General features: G+C 49.5%; 1 protein-coding gene across 2 annotated transcripts in view; it reads left to right on the top strand.

Annotated features, from left to right (window-relative positions):
• Positions 1 to 23,598, top strand: part of ABCA1 (ATP binding cassette subfamily A member 1) — a 140,703-nt gene that overhangs the window by 61,774 nt on the left and 55,331 nt on the right. For both annotated transcript variants that reach the window (XM_074994608.1, XM_074994609.1), the window contains 4 exons: positions 446 to 567; positions 5,723 to 5,914; positions 15,011 to 15,097; positions 22,857 to 23,097. In XM_074994608.1, the coding sequence (XP_074850709.1) occupies positions 446 to 567; positions 5,723 to 5,914; positions 15,011 to 15,097; positions 22,857 to 23,097 (642 nt within the window). The remainder of the gene's footprint in view (positions 1 to 445; positions 568 to 5,722; positions 5,915 to 15,010; positions 15,098 to 22,856; positions 23,098 to 23,598) is intronic.

The raw sequence follows: 23,598 nt of genomic DNA, 5'->3' as shown, positions 1-23,598 counted from the left end.
GCCTTGTACGCTCTTGCTGAAGCCTACAGAATAAGAGTTTAAGTGGAGTCCTAAGCCACATGTGCCTCACCTTCTGCACTGGAGTGAATTTTCCCAAAACTGGTGACCAGCTTATTCTGAACTATTGAGCTCCCTTGGCATCTCATGTGCCTGGCAGCAGATTAAATGCAGCAAATCAGGTATTAGCGAAGGTGCTGGAGGGAGACTGGGATCAAAGATTCTGTTTTTGGTGTAAAAAAGTGGCAAGTTCAGTGCATCTCTGCATGCTGCTATATTTCAGATCACATTGGTAGCCACAGTTTTCCTTTTGTGTTCTGAATTGTGTTGTCTTTCCTTCCCCTCTTCCCCAGCCCCAGGTTGTGCTGTTTTAATGTGAAGATCTCTCATTGTTTCTCCTTGCTGGATTGGCCCTAAATAAAACCAAGCGATGCTTCTCACTCAACAGGTTTGAAACTTCGTGACTTCCTGGTTGACAACGAGACCTTCTCAGACTTTCTCCATCATAATATTTCTCTGCCATCGTTTGCTGTGGATGAGATACTCAATGCAGAGGTCAACCTCCAGCGGGTAAGGAACTCTTGCAAGCAGCATTATTCTTACTTATTGTTATGGTAGCATCTGGGAGCCCAAGTGCTAGGTGCTGTACTAACATTAAAAGATGGTTTCTGCCCCCAAAGAGCATACAATCTCATCTTGGTTGGTTTGCAGAAGACTTGAAAAGCCACATAGAGAGTCTGGAAATGCCTAAAAGATACAGGAGACGTCAAAAAACCAAAGAGAATTCCTCAAGGTCTGCTTCCCAATGAAAACATATTTCCAAGCAGTGCTGTTTGGTCTATTTTTACTTTTCTTGTTCAGTTACAAAGAAAGGATAAATCACAGGAATGGGACTTAGGAGTCCGGCTGCAGACTACTAAACTGACCTCAGTCAAATCTCTAAATCCCTCCATGTCTCAGTTCCCCTTCTATCCAGTGTGGAACAGGAGGGTTCCTTTTTCCCACCCTTTGTCTCTCTTTTGTTTAGGTTGTCAGCTCTTTGGACAGGGACAAGGCTTGTACAGAATGTAATAGAACAAAGTGAATACTTGACGTTTTTTCAAAGGATCTGGAGAAAAAATCATTCTGTTTGACCCCAGATTAATTTTTTAATGTATCATGTTGAGTAATTTTGGGGTGCCCTTTGTTCTGGTTTTAAAAATAGCCAACTGTCTAAACAGAACACTGTTTTGAAAAGTCAAAATGTTGTTTTGAAATGATCAAAGTGAAATATTTTCAGTTTTTGAGGGGAAAAAAAATTTTTGCTGAAACTATTCACCAGCTTGGAATCAAACTCTGAAATGGTGAATTTACTGTTCACCAGAAAGTTTTTACCCAGCTATAGTGCTTAGTACAGTGGTGCTCTGATTTTGGCAAAGACCTATAAATGCTACTTTGAGTAATATAGAAGAGTGCCTTGATGAAATATGGATTGACCCTCTCTCATCCACCACTCTCTGGTCCAGCAATGTCTGTAATCTGCCATGATTTTAGTTAGCCAGATGACCGCTTATCGAAAGTGCAGCCAAGTTTCTTCCCGTGGTCCTACAAAGTTTGTTTCCAGCCACCAGTCCTGGCTCTCAGTGTTCTGTGCTGTTATTTACCCTTCAATGTCTTCTAAGAGCCCAGTAAGCAGTGGGACTGTGGGTAGTGCTGCTACACAATGCTGACCTCTCTGGTTCAGCGCTGGTCAGGTCCCGAGAGTGCTGGACTAGAAAGATTTTCAACCTGTACTACCCTTGAAGGATATTTTTTCTTTGTTTGGTTCAGAATTTTGTGCTTGTTATGCTAGAAATGATCAATGACTTACCTACCTCATTTTCCTCTTTTTGCCATTGGCCAGGGTTCGGGGCTTGCAGGAAAGTGTATGTATACTCCCTGTAATGCAAGTGACTAAGCAGTGGCCTAGCACAGAGGGAAAGTCCTTCCTGCTTCTTACCACTGTTCTTGATCACTCTGCGTGCGTCTACACTAGGAACTAACTTCAAAGCACCTAGCGCAGTGGGTCTTAGTCTCTGACAGAGGCGCCTCTGTGCCTCTGCAGTATACCTAATAATAGGACAGAACAATCACACTGAAGTCACTAAGCCATTCCTGGCTGATTGTACAGTATAAGGAACAAATATCGCAGGTTTACCCACACAGATCTTAGCCGCCAGGAGAGAAAGAGCGCTGGGATTCCTTACACAGTGACCTGTGTTTTGTTTTCCAGAGACTGGCCCAACTTCTACAAAAACAATCTTGTTGTTTTTAAGAGCCCTTGGGGGAATTTATGCTTTTCTGTGAAGTCACCACAATTTCAGGCATTGTGATTTTCATGAAGTAGTGACTTCCTGCGGTTGGGATTTGTTTTTTGTTCTGTTTTGTGTTGTTGTTGTTTTTGGGGGGAGGCTGGGTCCTCTCTGTTTGTTATTTTTGTCCCATACCAGTATTTTTGTTGCTGTGAGTTATTTGTGTTGCACTTGCTCCTGAGTCTCCCCAGGCTGCAAAGCTTACAGTCAGAAACTGCTGCCTGCCCCACAGTTCACCATCTAGATGAACAGAGCAGACAAAGGGGGAGGAGGGAAGGATTTTTAATTCTCATTTTATGGATGGAAAAGTGAAGCTCAGAGAGATCGGAAATCTGTGCCAAAACTGGAAATTAAACCTGTATCACCTGAAGCTCCAGGACTGCACTACCTTAAACCACACGACCATCCTCTGACACTGCTGCAGCTCTGGTGGCAATGACTTTACCAAGTGCCACTGTGACCCTGCAAACCACATTTCATTTCCTCGCCAGGGAAGCAAGTGCGAGTTCAGCCTATTTCCACGGTGCAGACGTGAGCAGAAATTGAGGTCCTATAACTTTGAGTCCATTGGCATCCTTCCTTAGATTGTCGCCTTTCCGTTGGATGGACGACTTGTTTTTTGCCTTGAAAAAGGTGATAGCTCTTCTTTCTCGTGGGCTGAGCGTGATACCAGGGATTTGAATGAGACTGTCCCAGGCTGGCTGAGCCCAGGGCCTCTGTTAGAGCAGGTGGCCAATGGAGAGGCTCAAGCAGTGCCTGGTTCTGTAAGGATCAGCGAAGGCCTCTGAAGGAAGCCAGAGAAGAGACTCCCAGTGAGTCAGAGCAGGTTGGTTTAGTCAGGCTGGACAGGTGAGAGCTGCTAGAGATGAGATGACTAGAAGGGAGCAATGTTCCCTGTCAGGAGAGCACCTGGGCAGGTGCTCAGGAGAGATTCAGGCTCCACCAGAGCGCCCACAGCCACCCACATGTGTGTCTATGGGTGGTGCCCATTGTGAGAGGGTCAGGCCAGAGGGCTGGCTTACGAGGGGAGGGAGGCAGCTCTGAAAAGCAGAAACAGCCCCTGCAATCAGGTGCTAGCACAGGCAGAGTGGGAGCAGTCGGGGGAGGCTTCTCTAAATCACTTAGGGCCAGCTGGTTCCACTCGAGGCTGCCACGGGCCTTTCAAAAGCCTTCCCCCAGTAGGGAGAGGGAGAGGGTGGAAGAGGGGGTTGGAGAGTGAGATTAAAGCAGGCAAGGAGGGAGTTAGGGAGTGGTGGAGGAGCATAAGGGCAGGGGAAGTGAGGAGCTCCCTCAGGGAGCATTTGTTGTTCCCTGCCCTTGGTAACCTCAGGGCTCGGCCGAAAGCTGGAAGGACTGTTACTCAGGCCGGTCAGACCAGGGCGCTCCTACCTGCTGCCCTGCGAGCCCAGGAACTGAAGCACAAACCCCGGCAAGGGCAAGAGGGTCCCATACTTTGGGGCTGAGGTCTGTGGCCCAGGAGTAGGGCTGACCCCGTCATGTATCAGAGCGGTAGCCGTGTTAGTCTGTATCCGCAAAAACAACGTGAAGTCCTGTGGCACCTTATAGACTAACGGGTGCATCTGACGAAGTTGGTCTTTGCCCGTGGAAGCCTGTGCTCCAAAAAATCTATTAGTCCACGAGGTGCCAGAGGACTTTCTCATTGTTTTGCCCGTCACGACATCTGCATTTGTGCTGCTGTGCATAACAATATTTATCCTGCCCAGGGATGGGAAAAAATAGAGGAGACCCTGGAAGAAGGGCAAAGTTGGTTCCTTAGAGCAGGCTGAAAATAGGAGAGCAGCAAGAGGGGCTTGTTGGCTGGTGTCCTCAAGGTAGAGAGCCAGGGCTGGAAGGGTGGAGAGGGCTGAAAGTAGGAGGAGTATTACAAACAGTGGAGCTGACAGCCACTGTAGATCCTGGGGCAAGGTGGGAGGTGGGCTGGGCTCTGTGCCACCAGAAGGGTGGGGCCAGGGGCAGAAGGGGAGGGGCCAAGGGCAGACAGCCCTTTGCGCCACTGGGGTCGCGATGCTGCCCCCCACCCCAAATTCTTCAGAGCCCCATGGAGTGGCAGAGCAGCGCCATCGCAGCATTTCAAAGGGGCATGGGAGCTCATGCTGCTGCCATGGCTGAAGTAGCAGTGGTGGTGGCCAGAGCTTCAGGGGCCTTTGAAAGGCCAGGCTCTGGGCAACTACCTCTTCCCCGCCCTGACACCATCAATGGGCCTGTTTACACATGGTATCTCTCAGGAGTTTAGGCCTTGGGTCTTCCTTCCTCACCTCTGCCACACGTCTTAGGTTTGACTGCAGACCTTCACTTCTTAGAGGGGCTCAACTCCTGGACAAATACAGGTCAGCCCACATGTGTGCCTTGCTTCTGAGGAAACGGTAGTGTAGACTAGGGAATCTACGACTGTATGGATATGTAGGTGTGATGATATCTCAGACGCAGGGCTCTCCTATGGAAGTTGGTGGGAGGCACACACTTTTGTCATAATCAGAGTAATGCATGGCCAGGAGTCACGAAATCCTTCAGCAGAAATGCTCCTTCCCTACTGCAGTAGTCAAAAATGCAGACAGGATATTAGGAATCATTAAAAAAGGGATAGAGACAACGCGTATCTTATTGCCTCTCTCTAAATCCATGGTACACCCATGTCTTGAATACTGAGTGCAGATCTCTTTGCTCCATCTCAGAAAAGGCATAGTGACTTTGGAAAAGTACAGAAAAAGAGTTACAAAAATTGTTAGCGGTTCGGAACGGGTGCCACATGAAGAGAGATTAAAAAGACGGGGAGTTTTCTGCTAAGAAAAGAGGAGACTAAAAAGGAATATGATAGAGGTCTATAAAATCATGACAGGTATGGAGAAAGTGAATAAGGAAAAGTTACGTACTTGTTCCTGTAAGAACTTAATAGGTAGCAGGTTTAAAGGAAACAAAAGGAAGAATTTCTCCACACTGTTCACACCAGGCCCATGGAACTCCTTGCCCTTTATCAGGCTTCAAAAAAGAATGAGATAAGTTCTTGGAAGTTAGGTCCATCAGTACTAACTAGCCAGGAGGGGTGGAAATGGTGTCCCTGGCCTCTGTTTGTCAAAGGCTGGAAATGAATGACAGGAGAGGAATCACTTGAGGATTTATCAGTTCTGTTCTGTTCAGGGGCATCTGGCTTTGGCCACTGTCAAGAGACCGGATACTGGGTTGCATGGACCTTTGGTCTGGCCCAGGATGGCCATTCCTATGTTCTTCTGACCTTGAACGTTATGAATTAGGATGTAGCTAAATGGTCAACACTGACTCAGTGATACCCGCTTAGCACCAGGGATGGATTTGTGGATGAAACTGTGCATTGTGCTTTGTGAATTGTGAATTGTGCATCGTGTCACAACTCTTCCCAGGTCATCGTGTCTGGCTACCGAATGCAGCTGAGGGATCTGTGCAATTCGTCCGAGCTGTCTGAATTTGTTACCATCCGCAACCCAATAGTGGCAGTGGTCAGCGAAGCCTTCCTTTGCGCCATGCCCAAGGAGAAACTCCACACAGCAGAGCAATCCTTCCGTGCCAATGTTGACCTTTTGAAGCCTATCCTGGTAAGTGCACAGGCTGGGCTGCGTGGCCAGTGAGCGAATGGCTGTCTGGGGGGAGACTAGCCCCCCGCTCTGCCCCTTCCACCTGAGTTTCCACCCTTCTTCCCTCTATCGAAGCCCAGAGGGCCCACCGCCACAGCAACCACCATACCCTGTTCCTTGCTAGTCCTCCCAGCTCCACAGCACTGGAGATGGGTGGCGTGGCCCCAGACGCAGCTGTAGCAACAGCGCAGGAATTGCACGCCGAGCGGGAAGTGGGGTGGGGCAGGATCTGGGTGCAGAGCATGGGCAGGGCCACACCTGGTGATCTGGGGTGGCACAGCCTACCTCAGCCGATAGTAACCCCTGCCTAGGCTGGACAATGACACCTCTCGGAGAGCACCAGGCCTGGGAAGCAGTGCTTTGCGAAGAGCGAGGCTGTACCAGCTTCAGGAAGCTTGGGGCTGGGCTGCTCCAGAACACAGGCACTTTTATTTTTTCGGAACGGCGTGTTCGAGGTCAGTAAGGAGCATGGAAGAGGGTCCCGAATCCCCAAACTGCTCATACGGCTTTCTCCTGCCATGCCGCCGCTTTCTCCTGCTCCGGGTGTTGTGTTAAATGAGGGCGTTGCCACGAGCATGTGTCTCTGCATTGAGTCATCAGGAGAGAAATATTTATGCTGTAGGATAACAAATGGGTCATTCATCACTCCTGTATGTCGAGCAGATGTTGCGTCCCAGGTAGAATGACCCCACAGATGTCCAACAGAACCCTATTCAGCATCAGAGCTTTCCTATGTTCACATCCCATGATCTCTGAGTAGCACACATGGACATTGTCTCTCTCACACACACACACACATGCACACACACTCTCTCTCTCTCTCTCTCTCTCACACACACACACACACACACACACACACACACACACACACACACACGAGATTTTAAGTCCCAATCCAAAGACAAGCAAAGGGGAGTCCTTATTAGACATGGGAGCAGTACCTACATATTTTTACTCCATGCAGTTTGCAATTATTTAAGTAAACTTAGGATGCATGATGAAAATATTTGCCCCAGACATGCTTTTTTCTTCTAGAACCAGGTAACTCTTTGTACATCTATCCGTTCTAGGTAGCACACAAAACACTTAGGTTGACAGTAAAAACAGCAGCACTGGAAAGAAGGCCCTTCTGGAACCCACTCTGTTGTTCAACAAGACAAACCCTCTGCTGTCCGTTAGAAATTCAGCATTCTTGCTGTTTGGAGGAGCTGGATTTAATATGCCTCATAGGCATTGATTATTAAGCCCTGGGATCAGATTATTCTTCAGCACCCTCTCTGCTGTCATTTGTGTTCTGTCTGGACATGTCTTCCATGTGCATTTGTCCTGAGGGAGAGAGGCTAGTACTGAGTATGAGATAATGACACAACAGCAGTACAAATGTGGTTCTTCTAGTGAAACAAAAAGCACTCTGGGAAGGAAGGCATTTCCACACTGGGGACGGGAGAGGCTGAGATGTGGTTATCTTGGGGTATTTTGAGTGTTCATAATGAGTGAAATTTGCTTGACTGGGGCTGAAGTGGTTTCTAGGCCTCTCTCTGGCCCTCTGCAGGGGTATAAACCTTCACCTGTCTGCAGTCCAGCTTCTCTCTACGTGGGCAGAGTTTACTCCTCCCAAACCTTCATATATACTCCCTTCGAGGCCCGAAATTTTCAGACGCCCATCCGAACTGCTGCCCAGTTCATTAGGGTGACCATCCATCCCGTATTGGGCAGGACGGTTCTGTATTTGGGATGCCAAAAAGGTGTCCCGACTAATTTTTTAAAAGGGACGAATATTCCCATACTTAGGCCCTCGGGGGTGGGGCCGGGAGCACCTGTTGCTGCCACTTCCTCAGGGCTCCAGGCAGGGAGCGCTCGCTGCCAACCACTTCCCTGGGGCCAGAAGTGCCCCCCAGCCGTCACTTTCTTGGGGCTGGGGGCAGGGCGCCAGCTCCCCGGGACTTGGTGCAGCCAGGAGGAGCCTCCCCCCATATCCCCCCGTCCCGTATTTGGCACAGGGAGATATGGTCACCCTACAGTTCACTCTCACAGCCAGGTCACCGGGGAACAAGTACTGAGGTTCACACATGGAATCCAATTGCAGATGTAAAACATGGGAGCAAACTACTGAAGAGTAAACTGGGCCTGAGAAAGGAAGCCGCTCGCTGGAAACATTGGCCTGCTGGCTTTCTTCCTTGTATAACGAATTTGGGCTCCAGCCAAATCTCTCAGGGCAGCTCAGCTTCCTAATGCCAACCCCCTACCTCGGGGATAGAACCTGCTGTCTGTGATGCCAACGTCGGGGCCATCCCAAGGGTGGGCGGGGCCTGGGGCAACCCCCACTTCTCCGCTTCGTCCCCTCCCTGACCTCTGGCGCCTTCCCCGCTTAGCCTGGCTGCGGGTTACCTGGGGCAGGCAGCAGCTTCAGGAGGTCGCCTTCCCTCCGCCCCTCTTCCCCCAGCTCACCATGCAGCTCTCCACCATGGCCTCCCAGCCCGCTGCCGCCACCTGTCGCAGAATCATAGAATCCTAGGGCTGGAAGGGACCTCAGGAGGTCATTGAGTCCAGCCCTCGCCACTTGCCCCCTGCTCCAGGTAACCCTCCCCTCCCATCCATAGGATGGGGGGGTGGCTACTGCAGGGGCTCAGGTGGCTGCCACGTGTCGTCCTATGGACAGGACAGCTCTGGGTGAGGTCACAAATATGCTCACAGCAAAGATCGTAAAAGGATAAACGCGAGAGCATCACCCACAAGAGGGTAAGTGTAGAAGTGCCCTTAGTAAAGTCTGGCCTCGTTAGCTCAGCAGAAACAACACTGCTGACCATACCGAAGCCTGGGTTTTCGATCAGTAAGAAAGCAACCGTCCACCATCCTGCTCCTGCCCATGGGCAAGAACACACCAGATGTCGGGGGCAGTGTTCAGAACCCTGCTTTGGACCGCGACGTCAGAGGAAAGCTCTGTGCTTCAGAACACAAGTCTGAGAGGTCGCAGTGGTTGTCTGCTTCAGCACAGGCAACAAGAAGTCCTGTGGCACCTTAAAGACACACATTTATTAGGGCCTAAGATGCAGGTGCCAACAGCTTATGCCCTAATAAATCTGTTAGTCTTTAAGGCACTACGAGAATCTTTGTTGTTTGTACTTCTGGAATGAATCTTCAATCCAGCTATTCTGCACTTGATGAGCATTTCTACCCAACCTCACTTGGATGCACAAAGCATCTTTCTTCCAAAGGAAAACAGTGAACTTTGCTGTCATGCCTGAATCAGTTAAATGAAATACATGCGTTCCACACGGCCTGAATGAATTAGCCTAGGCATTGACCATCAGGCATTCGAAGCACTCTGGCTTATTGGCAAAACAGTCCCTTAACCTACAGTAACATCCTCGGAAAAACACGAAGGAATCTGTTCCATTGTAGCGTGTCGACAAAAAGAGCATTTGCCGAAGGGCGAGCTCTGTATAAGCTGTCCCCATTTGAGAGCTGCTGTCGGAAGAGGGATGGGACCCGACGCTCCATGTTCCACCCGCTGTGCTCTGCATGGGAGCTGTTATTAGCTCTCTATTTGAGCCGTGCCCGCAGCGTGCAGAGTTTGCAGTGTTGGGTGGAGCTGGCTGAAAATGTGGCGGGGAGAGGGAACTTTCCATCCCAACTTTCATGAGTTTTAATTTCTGTTTACTTCAAAGTTTCCTCTAGTGTTGAGACTGCTGCTGGTGTAGGATCCCCACGCAGTAACGAGGCGCTATGCCAATCGGGGGTGCTAGCAGCCGTGGCGGGGGAGCAGGAACCAAGTGCCCTTGCCCTCATTTAATCCTCTGAGATCTGTGCTGGAGAGACTCCTCCAGCCTCTTCAAAGTGGGACCAAACCTCCTTCGCTTGGCTCTATGAAAAGCAGTCTCTACGAGACAGCAAACCACACAAGTTAGGAGGGGACCCAGGGAAGAACTTTGCCCCCCTATTGGGGAACTGTTTAGCTGTTTCCCATACTAATGTTCACCACTGAGAGGCAGCTTAGGTGTGCATTCTGTTAAGGGTTTGGTAGCGGGCTGTCACTATGCTGTGAGTCACATGTTGCATGAGGCCACGCGGGAGCTGGGAGAGCCACAAAGAGCGATTGTCTTTGTCTCGCCGAGCGACACGGGTGGCATTTTATCATTGCTGTCGCCCAAGCTGAATACCGTGTGAGAGACACATTCCAGTCACGTTCACGCAGTGAGCAGTGCTGCCTGTGAAAAGAAGTTTTTTTAAAATATAAATACCAGCCTCATTTGAACCTCGGGCTTGCTGTGTCCTTTTTAGTTGGTTGGGATGGAACCTTCCCTTAACAATAGGGCAGGGCTCCTTTTGTTAGGCCATAACAACAGAAATTCCACACGCATCATCTGCCTACTAGTTCCTGTCTGAAACGGCATTTATGACAAATCGCATTTCCCGCTGCCAAATAAATATGACTCAGAAGCCACATTTACTTCCCAGAAGCAACTGTTCAAGTATCACGTGCAGGGTGAGGCAACAAATCAGCAAACACGATACTCCTGGGACAAATGCAGATGTACCTCATTGCATACTGTGCAGAAATTATTAAACAAAAAACCCCCCATAATTCAGAATGTGAATGTCCATTCGCATCCAGCATGGGAGAAATGTCAATAGCACATGGCCAAATCCTGCTTGTCTTGCTCAGGGGTGGTCATTACAGCAAAGTTAGCTTGAGTTATAAATCAAGGAAGGGATGCATTAACAGGTGTGTTGTGAGCAAGACAGGAGAAGTCATTCTTCCACTCTACTCTGCACTGGTTAGGCTTCAGTTGGAATATTGTGTCCAGTTCTGGGCACCTCATTTCAAGAAAGATGTGGAGAAATTAGAAAGGGTCCAAAAAAGAGCAACAAGAATGATCAAAGGTCTAGAGAACATGAGATATGAAGGAAGGATGAAAGAATTGGGCTTGTTTAGTTTGGAAAAAAGAAGATTGAGGGGAGGCATGATAGTGGTTTTCAGGTATCTAAAAGGGTGTCATGAGGAGGGAGAAAACTTGTTGTTCTTGGCCTCTGAGGATAGGATGAGGAGCAATGGGCTTATATGTCAGCAAGGGGGGTTTAGGCTGGACGTTAGGAAAAAGTTCCTAACTGTCAGGGTGGTCAAACAGTGAAATAAGTTGCCTAGGGAGGTTGTGGAATTTCCATCTCTGGAGATATTTAGGAACAGGTTAGATAAATGTCTAACAGGGATGGTCTAGACAGTAATTGGCCCTGCCATGAGGGCAGGGGACTCAACTTAATGACCTCTCAAGGTCCCTTCCAGTCCTAGCATTCTATGATTCTGTGATTCTGTAAGTGTTGCCCCGGCTCGATTCCTGTCCATGCACACCCTTGGCTGAATCGCGGAGGTACCATTCCAGAGGATTGGCCAGAGAAGGTATAGGTTAAACTCAACTGGGCAACTCATCAGCTGCTAACATGATCACTCAGCAGGACCACCGGCTCCTTGTGGGTACTGCTCGCCCTCTGATGCCTTCCTACCATCCTCCCCTTCTGCCCAGAGGAAAGAGAGATTCTCCCTCAATTTCCAAGGAGAGAATTCCCAGAGCAGCTCAGCTTCCTGCCCCACAGAGAACTCTGGGATGTGACCTCGGAAGTCTCTGCGCAGCGGGAGCGTGGGCATGGCAGTCGGAGCACTGTTTCGGAGCATGGCTGCACTCAAGTGAGCTGGGCTAGCTCGGGAGGGGGAACTGGTGTGCAGATTGCTGCAGTTTTCTCTACCTTCACCTGACTCCCAGTGACCTCCATGAAACTCTTGCCTGGGGAAGGAGAACTTCAGGCTTATTGGGCCATACTCTCTCCCACCTATATGGTGCGACTCAGGAGCAACTCCTCTGAAACGAACAGAATTGCTTGGATGTGAAGTACGCAGTTAATCCAAGGGGCCAGTCGCACAGCTGGTTACTGCAGTGTGAGCTTGCAAATGCACGGCATGATGTGAATGTTTTTGCCACAGGGAGAGAGGCAGGCTAGTGTAGCATTGGCTGGGGACTCCTGAGGTCCCTTCAGCCGTGTCTACATGTGCACGCTACTTCGAAGTAGCGGCACTAACTTCGAAATAGCGCCCGTCACGGCTACACGTGTTGGGCGCTATTTCGATGTTAACATCGATGTTAGGTGACAAGACGTCGAAGCCGCTAACCCCATGAGGGGATGGGAATAGCGCCCTACTTCGACATTCAACATCGAAGTAGGGACCGTGCAGTCGTTGCGCGTCCCGCAACTTCGAAATAGCGGGGTCCTCCATGGCACCCATCAGCTGAGGGGTTGAGAGACGCTCTCTCTCCAGCCCCTGCGGGGCTCTATGGTCACCGTGTGCAGCAGCCCGTAGCCCAGGGCTTCTGGCTGCTGCTGCTGCAGCTGGGGATCCAGGCTGCATGCACAGGGTCTGCAACCAGTTGTCGGCTCTGTGTATCTTGTGTTGTTTAGTGCAACTGTGTCTGGGAGGGGCCCTTTAAGGGAGCGGCTTGCTGTTGAGTCTGCCCTGTGACCCTGTCTGCAGCTGTGCCTGGTACCCTTATTTCGATGTGTGCTACTTTGGCGTGTAGACGTTCCCTCTCAGCTCCTATTTCGATGTGGTGCTGCGCAACGTTGATGTTCAACATCGATGTTGCCAGCCCTGGAGGACGTGTAGACGTTATTCATCGAAATAGCCTATTTCGATGTCGCCACATTGAAATAGGCTACTTCGATGTAGGCTTCACGTGTAGACGTAGCCTTCCAGTCCTATGAGATGCGTGTCACCATAGTATGACTCAGGAGGTCTGGGTTTGGTCCCTGCTGGCTCAGAGCTTTTTGCATACGTGTTTGGGCAAGTCATTAAGCGTGTCTCTTCCGGGCTTTGATTTCATGCACCTATAGAGATGCATGAAATCAAATTATCTGGGGGGTCAGCAGCTGACCCCTGTACTCTGCAATATCACAAGGAGTAAGGGAGGTCGACGGGAGAGCTTCTCCCATCGACTTCCCTCTGTGAGGACAGCCAGGTAAGTCGATTTTAGATAAGTCAATTGTAGCTAGAAATTGTGTGTCTGCAGTCGGCTTTAATGTCTGGCATAGACAAGCCCGAACTCTCCCTGCCCCTCCCTTCTGCCTGTGTAAAATGTCGGGGGCAGGGGGGTTAAAGTTTTCTCTTCCCACATTTTATTCCACTTACCTGTTTAGATGGTGCCCTCGCCAGGACGGGGGCTGTCCTGCGCATGCACCATGCCTAGCACAGCAAGGACCTGATCTGTTCTGGAGCCTCTTCGTTCTATAATTAACAACAAAATGAAGCTGGGATGTGGGTCTTTCCACATGCTATGTCCCAGAGAGGCGTGTCTGTATGGTGTATACATGGAGATAAGCCTGTGAACCCTGACATACTGCTCAAATATTAGTACACTGTTGAGACTTGGTTATCTGTGGTCCATTTCACAAGTGTATTCCAGCCAGGGTGAAATCAGTGGCAAGTTTGAATTGCTTTCCTTTCTTCGCTCTGCGCTCCGTACGTGTGCGTTTGATTCTCTGCACCTTTTGGTCCTGATCCTTAGCTGGTGTGAATGTGCTCAGCTGATCCAAGGGAGCTGTGTCTATTTTCACCAGCTGAGATGCTAGCCAACTCTTTCATTGCACTCCCATGACTCAGATAGGCCAAGGGAAACGTTACCAGACTTTTATCCTAAAGACCACCCCAGGCAGAGTCTGAGCTTCAGAAATTTTAGCCCCAAGGCTAAACTTTTTTTCTCAGAAGTGCCTAAGAACAGGGGCTTGCAACAGAAGAGCCATTCTTGTGATTGGGTCACAGTTCTAGAATGTGCTACAAGCTTCAAAGGCACAAGAGGGGTAGCTGTGTTCATCTGTATCTGCAAAAAAACAACAAGTCCTGTGGCACCGTATAGACTAACAGATAAGCTTCATATGTGTACTCTCAGAAAGTGGTCATGACACCAAAAGAGAGGTGCTGTACAAACTGGTAGCTCAAACTCCCATGCAAAGCAACCAGTTGAAATGTACATGAAGTGTCTTGCATTTTTGTTTTTTTTGGAAGTCATTCTTTGGCGCACCCAGAAAAAAAATAAAAACCAAACCCACAAGTTTCCTGGGGACTGATGGTAAACAGAACCCTTGACATGCAGTTGACTGCTGTGCTTTCTGGATGCAGCAAGGATGGGTTTTGAACATAAACAAAGGCTTCTGGAAAACGATCACCTTCCACTCTTGGACATTTGAAATATTTTTTTTTGCATTAGCCCTGGATCACTGATAACTCTATGGAAAATGGGTGCTTTGAAATAAAATCCATGCACTTCGTTTAATGTTAAACCCCAAAGGTCTCATTTAAGGCTACTAAAGCCAGAGTTTGGTCCCACGAAGAAAAGTGGACTTGTCCCAACATGCCTGCACAGTGTGGCAGCGGCAGGTATAACACCTCCAGGCACACTGGAGGGAAGATGCTGGTCCCCAACACCGTTGTGTTGTCATATACCTTGGACTTCCCACTTCCCAGCTAGGGATTCCAGGGGCCACAGCCTTGTCGTGATCTTTCCAGGCCTTTGTTGTGCTCTCAGGACCACAATCCTCTCACCCTTGTGCTTGGGGGATTAGCATCCTGGCTGGAGCACAGAGGGGAAGGGACAGATCCTGCACCCACTTAGGTCCCAGGGACTCAGGAACTTGGATTGCCCTCTCTGTTGAATGTGGGCGGGTAGATTACACACCGGTGTTTGGCTACTTGTGTTCTCATGTTATGGCCCTAATTCCTGTGGCATCTGAGCACCTCATGGCCATTAATGGGTGTCGTCCTTGCTCCAGCCGTGTGAGGAAAGGGTAAGCATTAAACACCTTGGATGGATGAAGAGCTGAGACACGGGACAGGTGAAGGAGCTTGACCAGGGTTGTGGAGAGGAAGCCTAGGGCTGACCTGGGCATTGACTCGGGCCTGCTGGGTCGCAGTCCATGCCATTTCCATTCAACCCCCCTCCCTGCTCCTGGGAACATGGAATCTGTCAGTTTCTTTGGGTGATCCCAAGTTTCTATTTTTCTGCTCTGTTACAGAAAGGAATCGCCTCCAATTCCTCCTTACAGGACCTGTCAGAAGCCATGGAGACCTTGGTGGAGAGTCTTGGGAAGCTCTTTAAAGAGGTAAGCTGCTCACTTCTGCCTTGGGGAGGAAGCATGTCTCTCTGCCATTGCCCTTTTGAGCCTGAAGTTGACTTCCTCAGAACACAAAGCTGCTCTGTAACCTGCACTTGCCTTACTGCTTTTCTCCCTTTAATAAAGAGAGGTCCTACTGTGGGGCACGTCTTTGCCCAGAACTCCCAGAGGAGTCGGCGGGAGCCCTTTGAGCTGGGCAGCTCACAATTTCGACTTCGGGGGGGTCAGAAGGAAGAACTCTGAAATATTTTCTGTGATGCGCATTGTGCCCTAAATGTGCTTTTCAGAGCCGGCTGTTTCAAAGGCAGGTTCAGCCACTGCACTTGCAAAAGAAACACCACACTTGCTGTGCACCAGGCAGGGCCCGCGGTCATGAGCCGATGGAGTGATCTTTGCTCACAGGTGTGAGCTGTGGTGGGGATGATGTCAGCTGCGGGAGTGGTGCCAGAGGGAGAGCAGGGAGATGCTGTAATTGACTAACTCTGGGCTGCTAGACAGTTAGGTGTATGTTGCTTGTCTCACCTATGTTTGTACAGCACCTAGCACAACAGGGCCCTGATCTTGGTTGGGGCCCTCTAAGCGCTAACATAAATAAAAATAATTATGTGACCAATTTGCTTGGGTTACTGACCGTTTTATAGGTGCAAATACATTTTTGTAGCAAAAAGGTGAAAAATCTTCCCTAAGTGCTTTGTACTGGACCAAACTCCAGATCTGCTATTTTTAGAGCTCTCTCCTTGTACAGAGACTGTCTTTAGTTTGTGTCTGTACAGTACCTAGCACTGTGCAGCCCTGGTCCGTGACTAGGGCCCAACGTTGATCTAAATAGCAAGAATAAGCGAGCTATTTTACTCCCACTTGGATTGTGCTGATTCTGAGGTGCAGTTATTACACTAGCATGTTGTTTTCTCTTTGGAAGAAGTCGCAGTTTAATCTAAACAGTACCGCCCGTTCTTTTCCATTGTTCTTCTGTCTGCGCATCAGGGAAAGAGAGCCCTCCAGCCATGAACGCGAGTAACCTCTGAACACTGGAGAAAGCCGGGTTCACCTCAGGTTACAGAACGCCCAACTTCCCCAGAGAGGAGGGGGGTTAGAAGTCGCCCAGTGTCTGCCCACTCTCCCTGGGACTCATTCCCTGCCGAATCCTGGACATGCAGTGCTTCCTTGTTAGGGTGAAATGAACGAGGATTCCAAGATCGGCGTCAGTTTAGAATCAAGGCAAAACCGTAGCTTTTAGCAGAAGAGGCTGTCCTGAGAGCCTAGCTCTGAGGTCTGGTTACAGCTGTTTCCTCTTACAGCACACAGCCCTCTCTCTCTCTCTCTCTCACTCTCTTTTTTTTTTTTTTTTTTGGTGGTGGTAAAAATAATTGAAGCCATGTGATGTGTTCTTTGCTGATGTGGCTGAAAACTCCCTGAGTAATGTGCCTTCGGCTTGGCAGCCGTCCTGGGTGGAAGAGCCTTTCTTTCCCTTGATTCCTGGGCAAACAAAGGCGGCCTTCTCTCTGAAGTGCCTGAAGCATTCACCTCTCAGACCGCTTGACCGAAAGTTACATTTCGTTGTCTGGGGTGCTGGCTGCTGCGTGACGAACGGGGACGGAGGGTTCATTCCTTTGTTGGTTCAACAGCAGGCATTGGGGCAAAAGGAAAAGACACTTATTTGCACCACGTGAGCTCGTCTTTCTAGGAAAGAGTTTGAACTAAATCCCTGGCTCCGAACACGGATCCCAGTCCTTGGGCGAGTTGCCAATTTAACTTCCATCGGAGGGGTGGGGCAATCATTTCTGATGGGGCCACCGGCCAGTGGGAGCTGAGAAACTGTGCTGCACTTTCTCCACCCCCCAGCAAAATCTCTCAGCTCCTATTGGCTGGAAATCAGCTCTTAAACACATGCTCGTTCCCTGCCCCCTCCCGTTTCCCCACTTCAGGTGACTGTTGGTCATGCTGCACTGTGGAAACCCACTGCCTTCAGGGGAGCGAGTGCTCGTGCCTGTCCTTGCAAAGGGTGCCGAGCTCAGTGCTCAGCTTGGGAAACTGAGACTGAGCTGCAGAAAGCCAAGCTCTCTGCTTATGTGGCGTTCAGTAGAGTCGTTTCAGCTAGAGCCTGTTCTCAGGTCTGGCATCTGCATTGCTGCTCTCCGGGGGGTAGAACTATCCCTTTGGTACTAGTGCAGTGGAGTCTTCACCCTTGAGTACAAAGGAGGGGTCAGCTAGCCATAGAAATCTGAAATCGTAATGACCGGTGAGACACGGCAGCCAGATTCTTACCCGTTCTGCCGTCAGGAATAACCAGGGCTCGACAGAGGCCTGTTGATTACTCCGCTTAGGCAGTAGCGTATTGGAACTAGTGCGTTGTGGTTCTCGTGGCGTGTTTTCTGGACGTCCCCAGGCCAAAGAGGAGGGAGTCGTTTAACTCCCGAGTTTGCTGCAGTGCGGCCACTGGTGTTGTGTCCGAAATGAGAGGCAGGAGACATTGGGGCTTTGTCTACACTGCTAATTGAATGACACATCTTGGGTCGTTCACAGCTGCTGATACACCTTCCTCTGCCCCTCCTGAAAAACAAGTTTTACCACAGCAAGTGCAGCGTAAATGGCTCTCTCCTGTCCACGGTACGAATCCCACTCATTGGCTGTCTGCACTGAGCTCTAGTGCCGACAGTTTGATGCACATAATCAGTCTTGAAAATAAAAAATGGTGGCTCATTTATGTATTTGCACGATAGATGTGCCTGTTCATGAGGCTAATTTGCATATTCACAGCAGAACTCAAGTCCTGTAGATATGGTTCTGCTGGCAAATACCCCCTTTGTCAGCAGAACCAAGTCTACACGGATTGATTTCTGCTGCAAATATGCCTAATAAATATGCATATTAGCTGCACAAATATGCAAATTAGCAGCAATGTTGCCTTTTCGAGACTGCTTATTTGCATCACACTGGCAGCACTAGGGCTCAGTGTAGGCACAGCCAAAGAGGGTGGAAGTATTGTATCGACACAAGTGCCAACATGCAGCATTTACACGGTGCAACCTGGGTTGCTGTAAGTTGTGTTGTAGCACAGTCGTAGCAAGGAAATACGCTACCAGGGAAAAATATAATGAGCCGTGAGAGTAGAGTAAATCAAACTGCCAGCCTGACTACTCAGCTTAATTTAGTCTCTCTTTCTACCAATCAGTGGTATAAAAAGAGTCATCCCAGGCTGCTAGATCATATTCCTGTGTGTACATGTCCGAGAGCATTACAAGTGATAGTGATTTTTTTGGTTTCCAAATTGAGCCAGAGCCGTGTGATTTCAGAAGACAGGTGGCCAGAACTTATGGAAAATCAGGCCCTTCTCTAGGGCAGGTCTACACCTGGCCTTGCCATTGTAGCTATACCAGTATGCTGTGTCAGCAAAGCACTCCTAGTGAGGACAGAGCTCACAGAGGTACAGCTTGGCTTTTGCTAGTCCAGGCTGAACCTCTCTGGTCCAGCTCCCTTGGGACCTGACTGGTGCTGAGCCACAGAATTTGGAAGTCAATATTGTCCCGCAGCAGCACAACTTCTAGTGCGTACTGGGCTCTTAGAAGACATTTAGCGGTTAAGTTAGAGCTAAATACCAGCACAGAACACTGGGAGCCGTAAACAAACTGTATGGGAACGTGGGAAACTTGGCCACGCCCATGATAAGTTTGCTGATATCCGGCTAACTGAAATCGTGCCAGCTTATGGATGTTGCCGGACGAGAGAGTTCCGGATTAGAGAGGTTCAACCGGTATAGCTTATTCCAGCCACCCAGAGCAAAACAAGTGACACCGATAAAAGTGCAGGGTTGCAAGTACAGAGGCATCTGTCAGTCACAAATCTCACTTCATTATGCCCTTGATTCTACATAATGGGACTGGTAAATTTTGTAGTGTAGGCCTGGGCTGACTCTTTGCCTAAGCTTGGAAGTTGAACAGGTATCACTCTCAGCTTGGAGTGCGATTTTTTTTTCTTTTAACCAATATATTGTAGTTATTCTGGTAAAAGCCCTTTTGTGAATACCGTTCTACTGGTGTGTAGTTATTCTCCTTTGCTTATGAACGTACCTGTGTCCATGCTGGAAACGTGAGAGGGAGAGGATCGCACTGGGGTAACTAGCTTAGTGGAATGAATGAATTTTCTAGTGTAGGTGAAGCTTTTTAGTTGGGCACTCAAAATCACAAGCCCCTTTTCAAAATCATGGCCATATATGTCCCCATTTTTATCTGTGAATGACCCAAAACAGAAATCAAAGTTCGCTCTTTTGAAACCTGAAATAACCAATGTACACCTGGCATTACTTCATTGTATTATGCAGTGTCTGCTTCCTCCAGTCTGCATTGAGCGCAGTGACACCAGATGCAGCGGGACAGGATGCAGACCAAAACAGCAAACAAGCAGTGAAGAAATGTAAGATATGCCTAAGGCATTAACATTAGGCAAATAGGGAATGAAACTCCAGGGTTTGCTTGTTGTGTTACTGTCTCCCGCCATATCGATCCAACGAGCGTACTTGCTAAAAATAAACAGACTTCTTGTGTGTGACATGGGAGTGGCTCTTGTTCAGCGGCAGCTGAATTTTTTGCCAACTTGCCAGCACGTGTCTGAAACATTCACGATTCTGGGAAGAAACTCAACAGCCCAAGCTCATCCCCGGCATAACTCTGCCGACTTCAGTAGGGGAACCTCCTGGGTGAAATTGATCTGCTCTCTTTCCAGGGCTTTGTCATTTTCTGGCTGTGTCAGATGGCCTAGACTTTGATGACTGTGTTTGTGGGTGTGTGCAAATACAGGTGTCAAATCAAGAGACACAATACATCAGAACAACCTGGCCAGCCAGCTTGACTTTGTGTCACTCTCCATGGAAAAAAAGTGATGGATTATAGTCAGGGAAGAATCTGTAATGTTAAAACCTTCCTTAGCCTTCCTGTGTGACTCAGAAAAGGCTGGCTGGTTCATGTTATATTACAAATGTATATGATAGAAAAGCACCACCGTTGCGTCTAGCTAAAACAGCTCTGGTATTCTGGGTGCAGATTCTGGGAAGGCTGCATGCATTCTGCATATGCTAGTTGACACACAGAAGTTGTGTGGGAATGGGTCACAGAACTGCAACAGACCTGGGCATATTTCCCTTCCCTCCTGGCTTTGGAAACGCCTCCACGGTTGTTTCCACGTGGCAGAGGGAAGCCACGCTCCCTGTTATACTTAAGCTTGGCAGAAGCTGCTTTTTATTTCTGTATTACCTTAAGGGATAACACCAGCATTTATTTTAGAGCATTTTTTGTTGATTTTTGTCAATTTAAATTTTCACAGCTGCAGGAAATTGGGTGGCAGTGGCCAGTCAATTCTCTAAGGACCTCAGACATTCTGACTCCAAAAGTTAAAGGGTTCAGAGCTGTTAATGCAATTTTTCAGCCTCACACGGCAAAATAGACAGAATAATTATCCTTTAATCTGACCGTACCCGTTTACTCTTCGTTCACTACTGCATTTGCAACAAGCGCAGTTCAGGAGTCTGATGGCTTTGACTGTGTAATAAGTTTTTAAGTAGCACTTTCTTGCTTTGTAAATTCTGATCATTCACCCTGGAAATATTTTTCCTCATTTTGCATGGGTCATCCATCGTTCATGGAGGAAAAAAGTGTGATCCTCAAGTCTAATTATGGAATCACAGAACACTAGATCTGAATGGGACCTTGAGAGGTCATCACGTCCAGTCCCCTGCACTTGGGCTTCGTGGGATCCCTTAGAGCTTAGGGAGGAACTGTGGGTCCAGTGGGGAGGAAGAGGCCAATTACCCTGGCTTCCCAGGCTGTCCCGGGATTAGTGAAATGAACCCTCTTTCCTTTGCAGGTGCCTGGGCTCTTCAAGAGCTCCAGCTTTCACCGCTGCTCTTTCTCACCATGATGCCTCCTGTGTTTGTACCACAGCTTTGTGCAGCGGTGGGGAATGCAGTGTAGATTAGGAGAGGGGGAAGGGATGAAGGCAACAAGATAATCATTGCCTTAAAAAGGCCAGTCGCAACACACAAAGGCCATGGTTCCTTTGTTCTGCACCTCTGTCTATTTGAATACTTGCCCAACTCAGACTCTGGAGCTCGTTAGTTCAAATTTCAAATGCTGGTTGACGTGGCCTTGTAGGTATCAGCGTAGCACCCTGCCTAGCAATGCAGAACGTGAGGGCAGCTGCCCGCTGATAGGTCGGGGATGTGTGTGGCATTTTAGTAGCAATAAAGCCTTCGAGCTGTTAGAGACCAGGTGGGTGAGGTAATATCTTTTATTGGACTGACATCTGTTGGTGCAAGAGATGGGCCTTCAAGCTTACACGGAGCTCTTTGACAGGGCACTTCTGTGTCGTTCAGGGTATGTCTTCACTACCTGGAAGATCAAACCCGGTCAGGGGTTCAGTTTCATGGGCCTAGGGGGGACACACAAAATCAAACTGTGTGGGCTTCACAGTCGACCCCTGTGCTTCTCAGTCTCGCAAGGAGTAGCGGAGGTCAAAAGGAGAGTTTCTCAGCGAGGAAGGCCAGGTAAGTTGCCTGGAGAGAAGTCGATTCCAGTTATGCAACTGCAACAAACCACTCTAAGTTCTAGGGTAGGCTTGGCTTCAGAATCTTGTCTGTCTGACCAGCAGATGCTGGGCCAGTAAAAGATACTATCTCGCCCACCTCATGGGTCTCTCATGCCCTGGGACCATACCAGTTACGACTACGCTTCTAGCTCCTGCGTAATTTACTTTCTGGCAGATACGGTTCAGGAAGCCCTTCCGCACATCCATATTGCAGCAGCCCAGCTCACCCACACTCAATGCGTTGGTCTTTTTACAGTGGGCGGCGCAAAAGAGCACACCTCTCGTTGAAGTCAGTGGGGCCTGCAGCTCTGAAAGTAACGGTCCAGGCTAGCCTGTGAGCTGGTTTATATGGAAATCAGTCGAGGCCTGTCTTTTTATGCACTCTCTAAAGTGCAGGATGGTCCTGAGGTGTTTGTATTCACATCCCTCTGGGACTGGTCACAGTTGCTTCTCTCTGAGTATCGGGGGTTCTGTTTCTAGTGGAGGGCAGAATCTTCAGTTGGCTGGTTTTAATGGCAGCAGAGGCAGTGAAAACCCCTGTTGGGACCCTGAAGTTTAGCTGCAGCTGGTCTTGCCTCACGACCATCAAAGACTTTCTGGGAATGCCATTGATAAAGGCCGGGAGGGATGAAGGTGATATCTGATCTCCTGGGCCAAATTCTCTACTGGTGAAAACTGGCACAAGCCCTTTGACTCTGGTGGAGCGCTGCCAGTGTGCAGCAGCAGAGAACTAGATCTGGCATCTCCGCCTCTGAGCTGCAGCTGGTTAGTTTGACTCGCTCTATATTATTTCCCTGCCTCTCCTTCTGGCTCGCTCCTCCCTGCATTCTGCAGCTGGAAAGAGGGGCGCCAGCTGGCATGTGCAGGCAGGAACAGGAGCCAAGTGACGGGGGCAGGGGATTTTCTGCACAGTCTGTGAAAAGCACAGAATAAAGGAGACGGTGCAGTAGAACTTAGCCCCCTCTCCCCGCTGCATGCATGGGACATTTCCTGAGTGCAGCATCCCCCCACCAGCCGCTGGTCGCCCCGTTGTGCTTTTCCTACATCTGGACCATGTAGGTGGTTTATTCAATGAGATCAGGTGATTCTGGAGACAAACACTTTGATGATAAAATCTCTGTTCCATGCCAGTGACGTAAGAACCCCCCACCCCCACCCCCATGTGTTGCAGCTGGCCAGCATGAAGAGCTGGAGTGACATGCGGCAGGAGGTCATGTTTCTGACCCGTGTGAACTCCACAAGCTCCTCCACCCAGATCTACCAGGCAGTGTCGCGGATTGTGTGCGGCCACCCGGAAGGAGGTGGGCTGAAAATCAAATCTCTCAACTGGTACGAGGACAACAACTACAAAGCCCTCTTTGGCGGCAACAGCACCGAGGAGGATGCGGCTAATTTCTATGACAATTCTACAAGTAAGTGGGCCCCGGTCATGGCCAAAGTGCTCTGAGGACTGGGGGGCTCCAGCACTGTGGTCTGGGTGGTGCCGAGGGCCGTCTGCCCAGGCCCCGCCCCATCTGCCCAGGCCCCGCCCCATCTGCCTGTGCCCCACCCCTTCCAAAGGCACAAAGCTGGGCCTCCCCACACACCTTGCCCTTGGGCCCAGGGTGGCTGTTGACCCTGCTGGGCATGTGAATTGTTAGAGACTTCTGCTTCCTCTTGGCTGACACGTAGGGTGACAGGAACCAGACCACGTGTGTATTGACGTGCTCTTGCCCTGCGTGATAGGCTGATGGAGACCGTTCCGTATGAGGGCAGCAGGTCTGGTAATGGCAGTGTACGGACCTGGCCCTGAGCCCACTGAAGTCAATGGAAAGGCCCTCGCTGAGTAACCTCGGCTGGCGTGTGCTGCCGGGGGCTAGCTTTTCACAGCGCTCAGCCCCAGGGGCACACGTGGGGACCGGAGCCCTGCTGCG

This window comes from Carettochelys insculpta, chromosome 5 (assembly GCF_033958435.1).
Source record: "Carettochelys insculpta isolate YL-2023 chromosome 5, ASM3395843v1, whole genome shotgun sequence".
NCBI lineage: Eukaryota > Metazoa > Chordata > Testudines > Carettochelyidae > Carettochelys > Carettochelys insculpta.
This window is presented reverse-complemented; position numbering and strand designations above follow the sequence as displayed.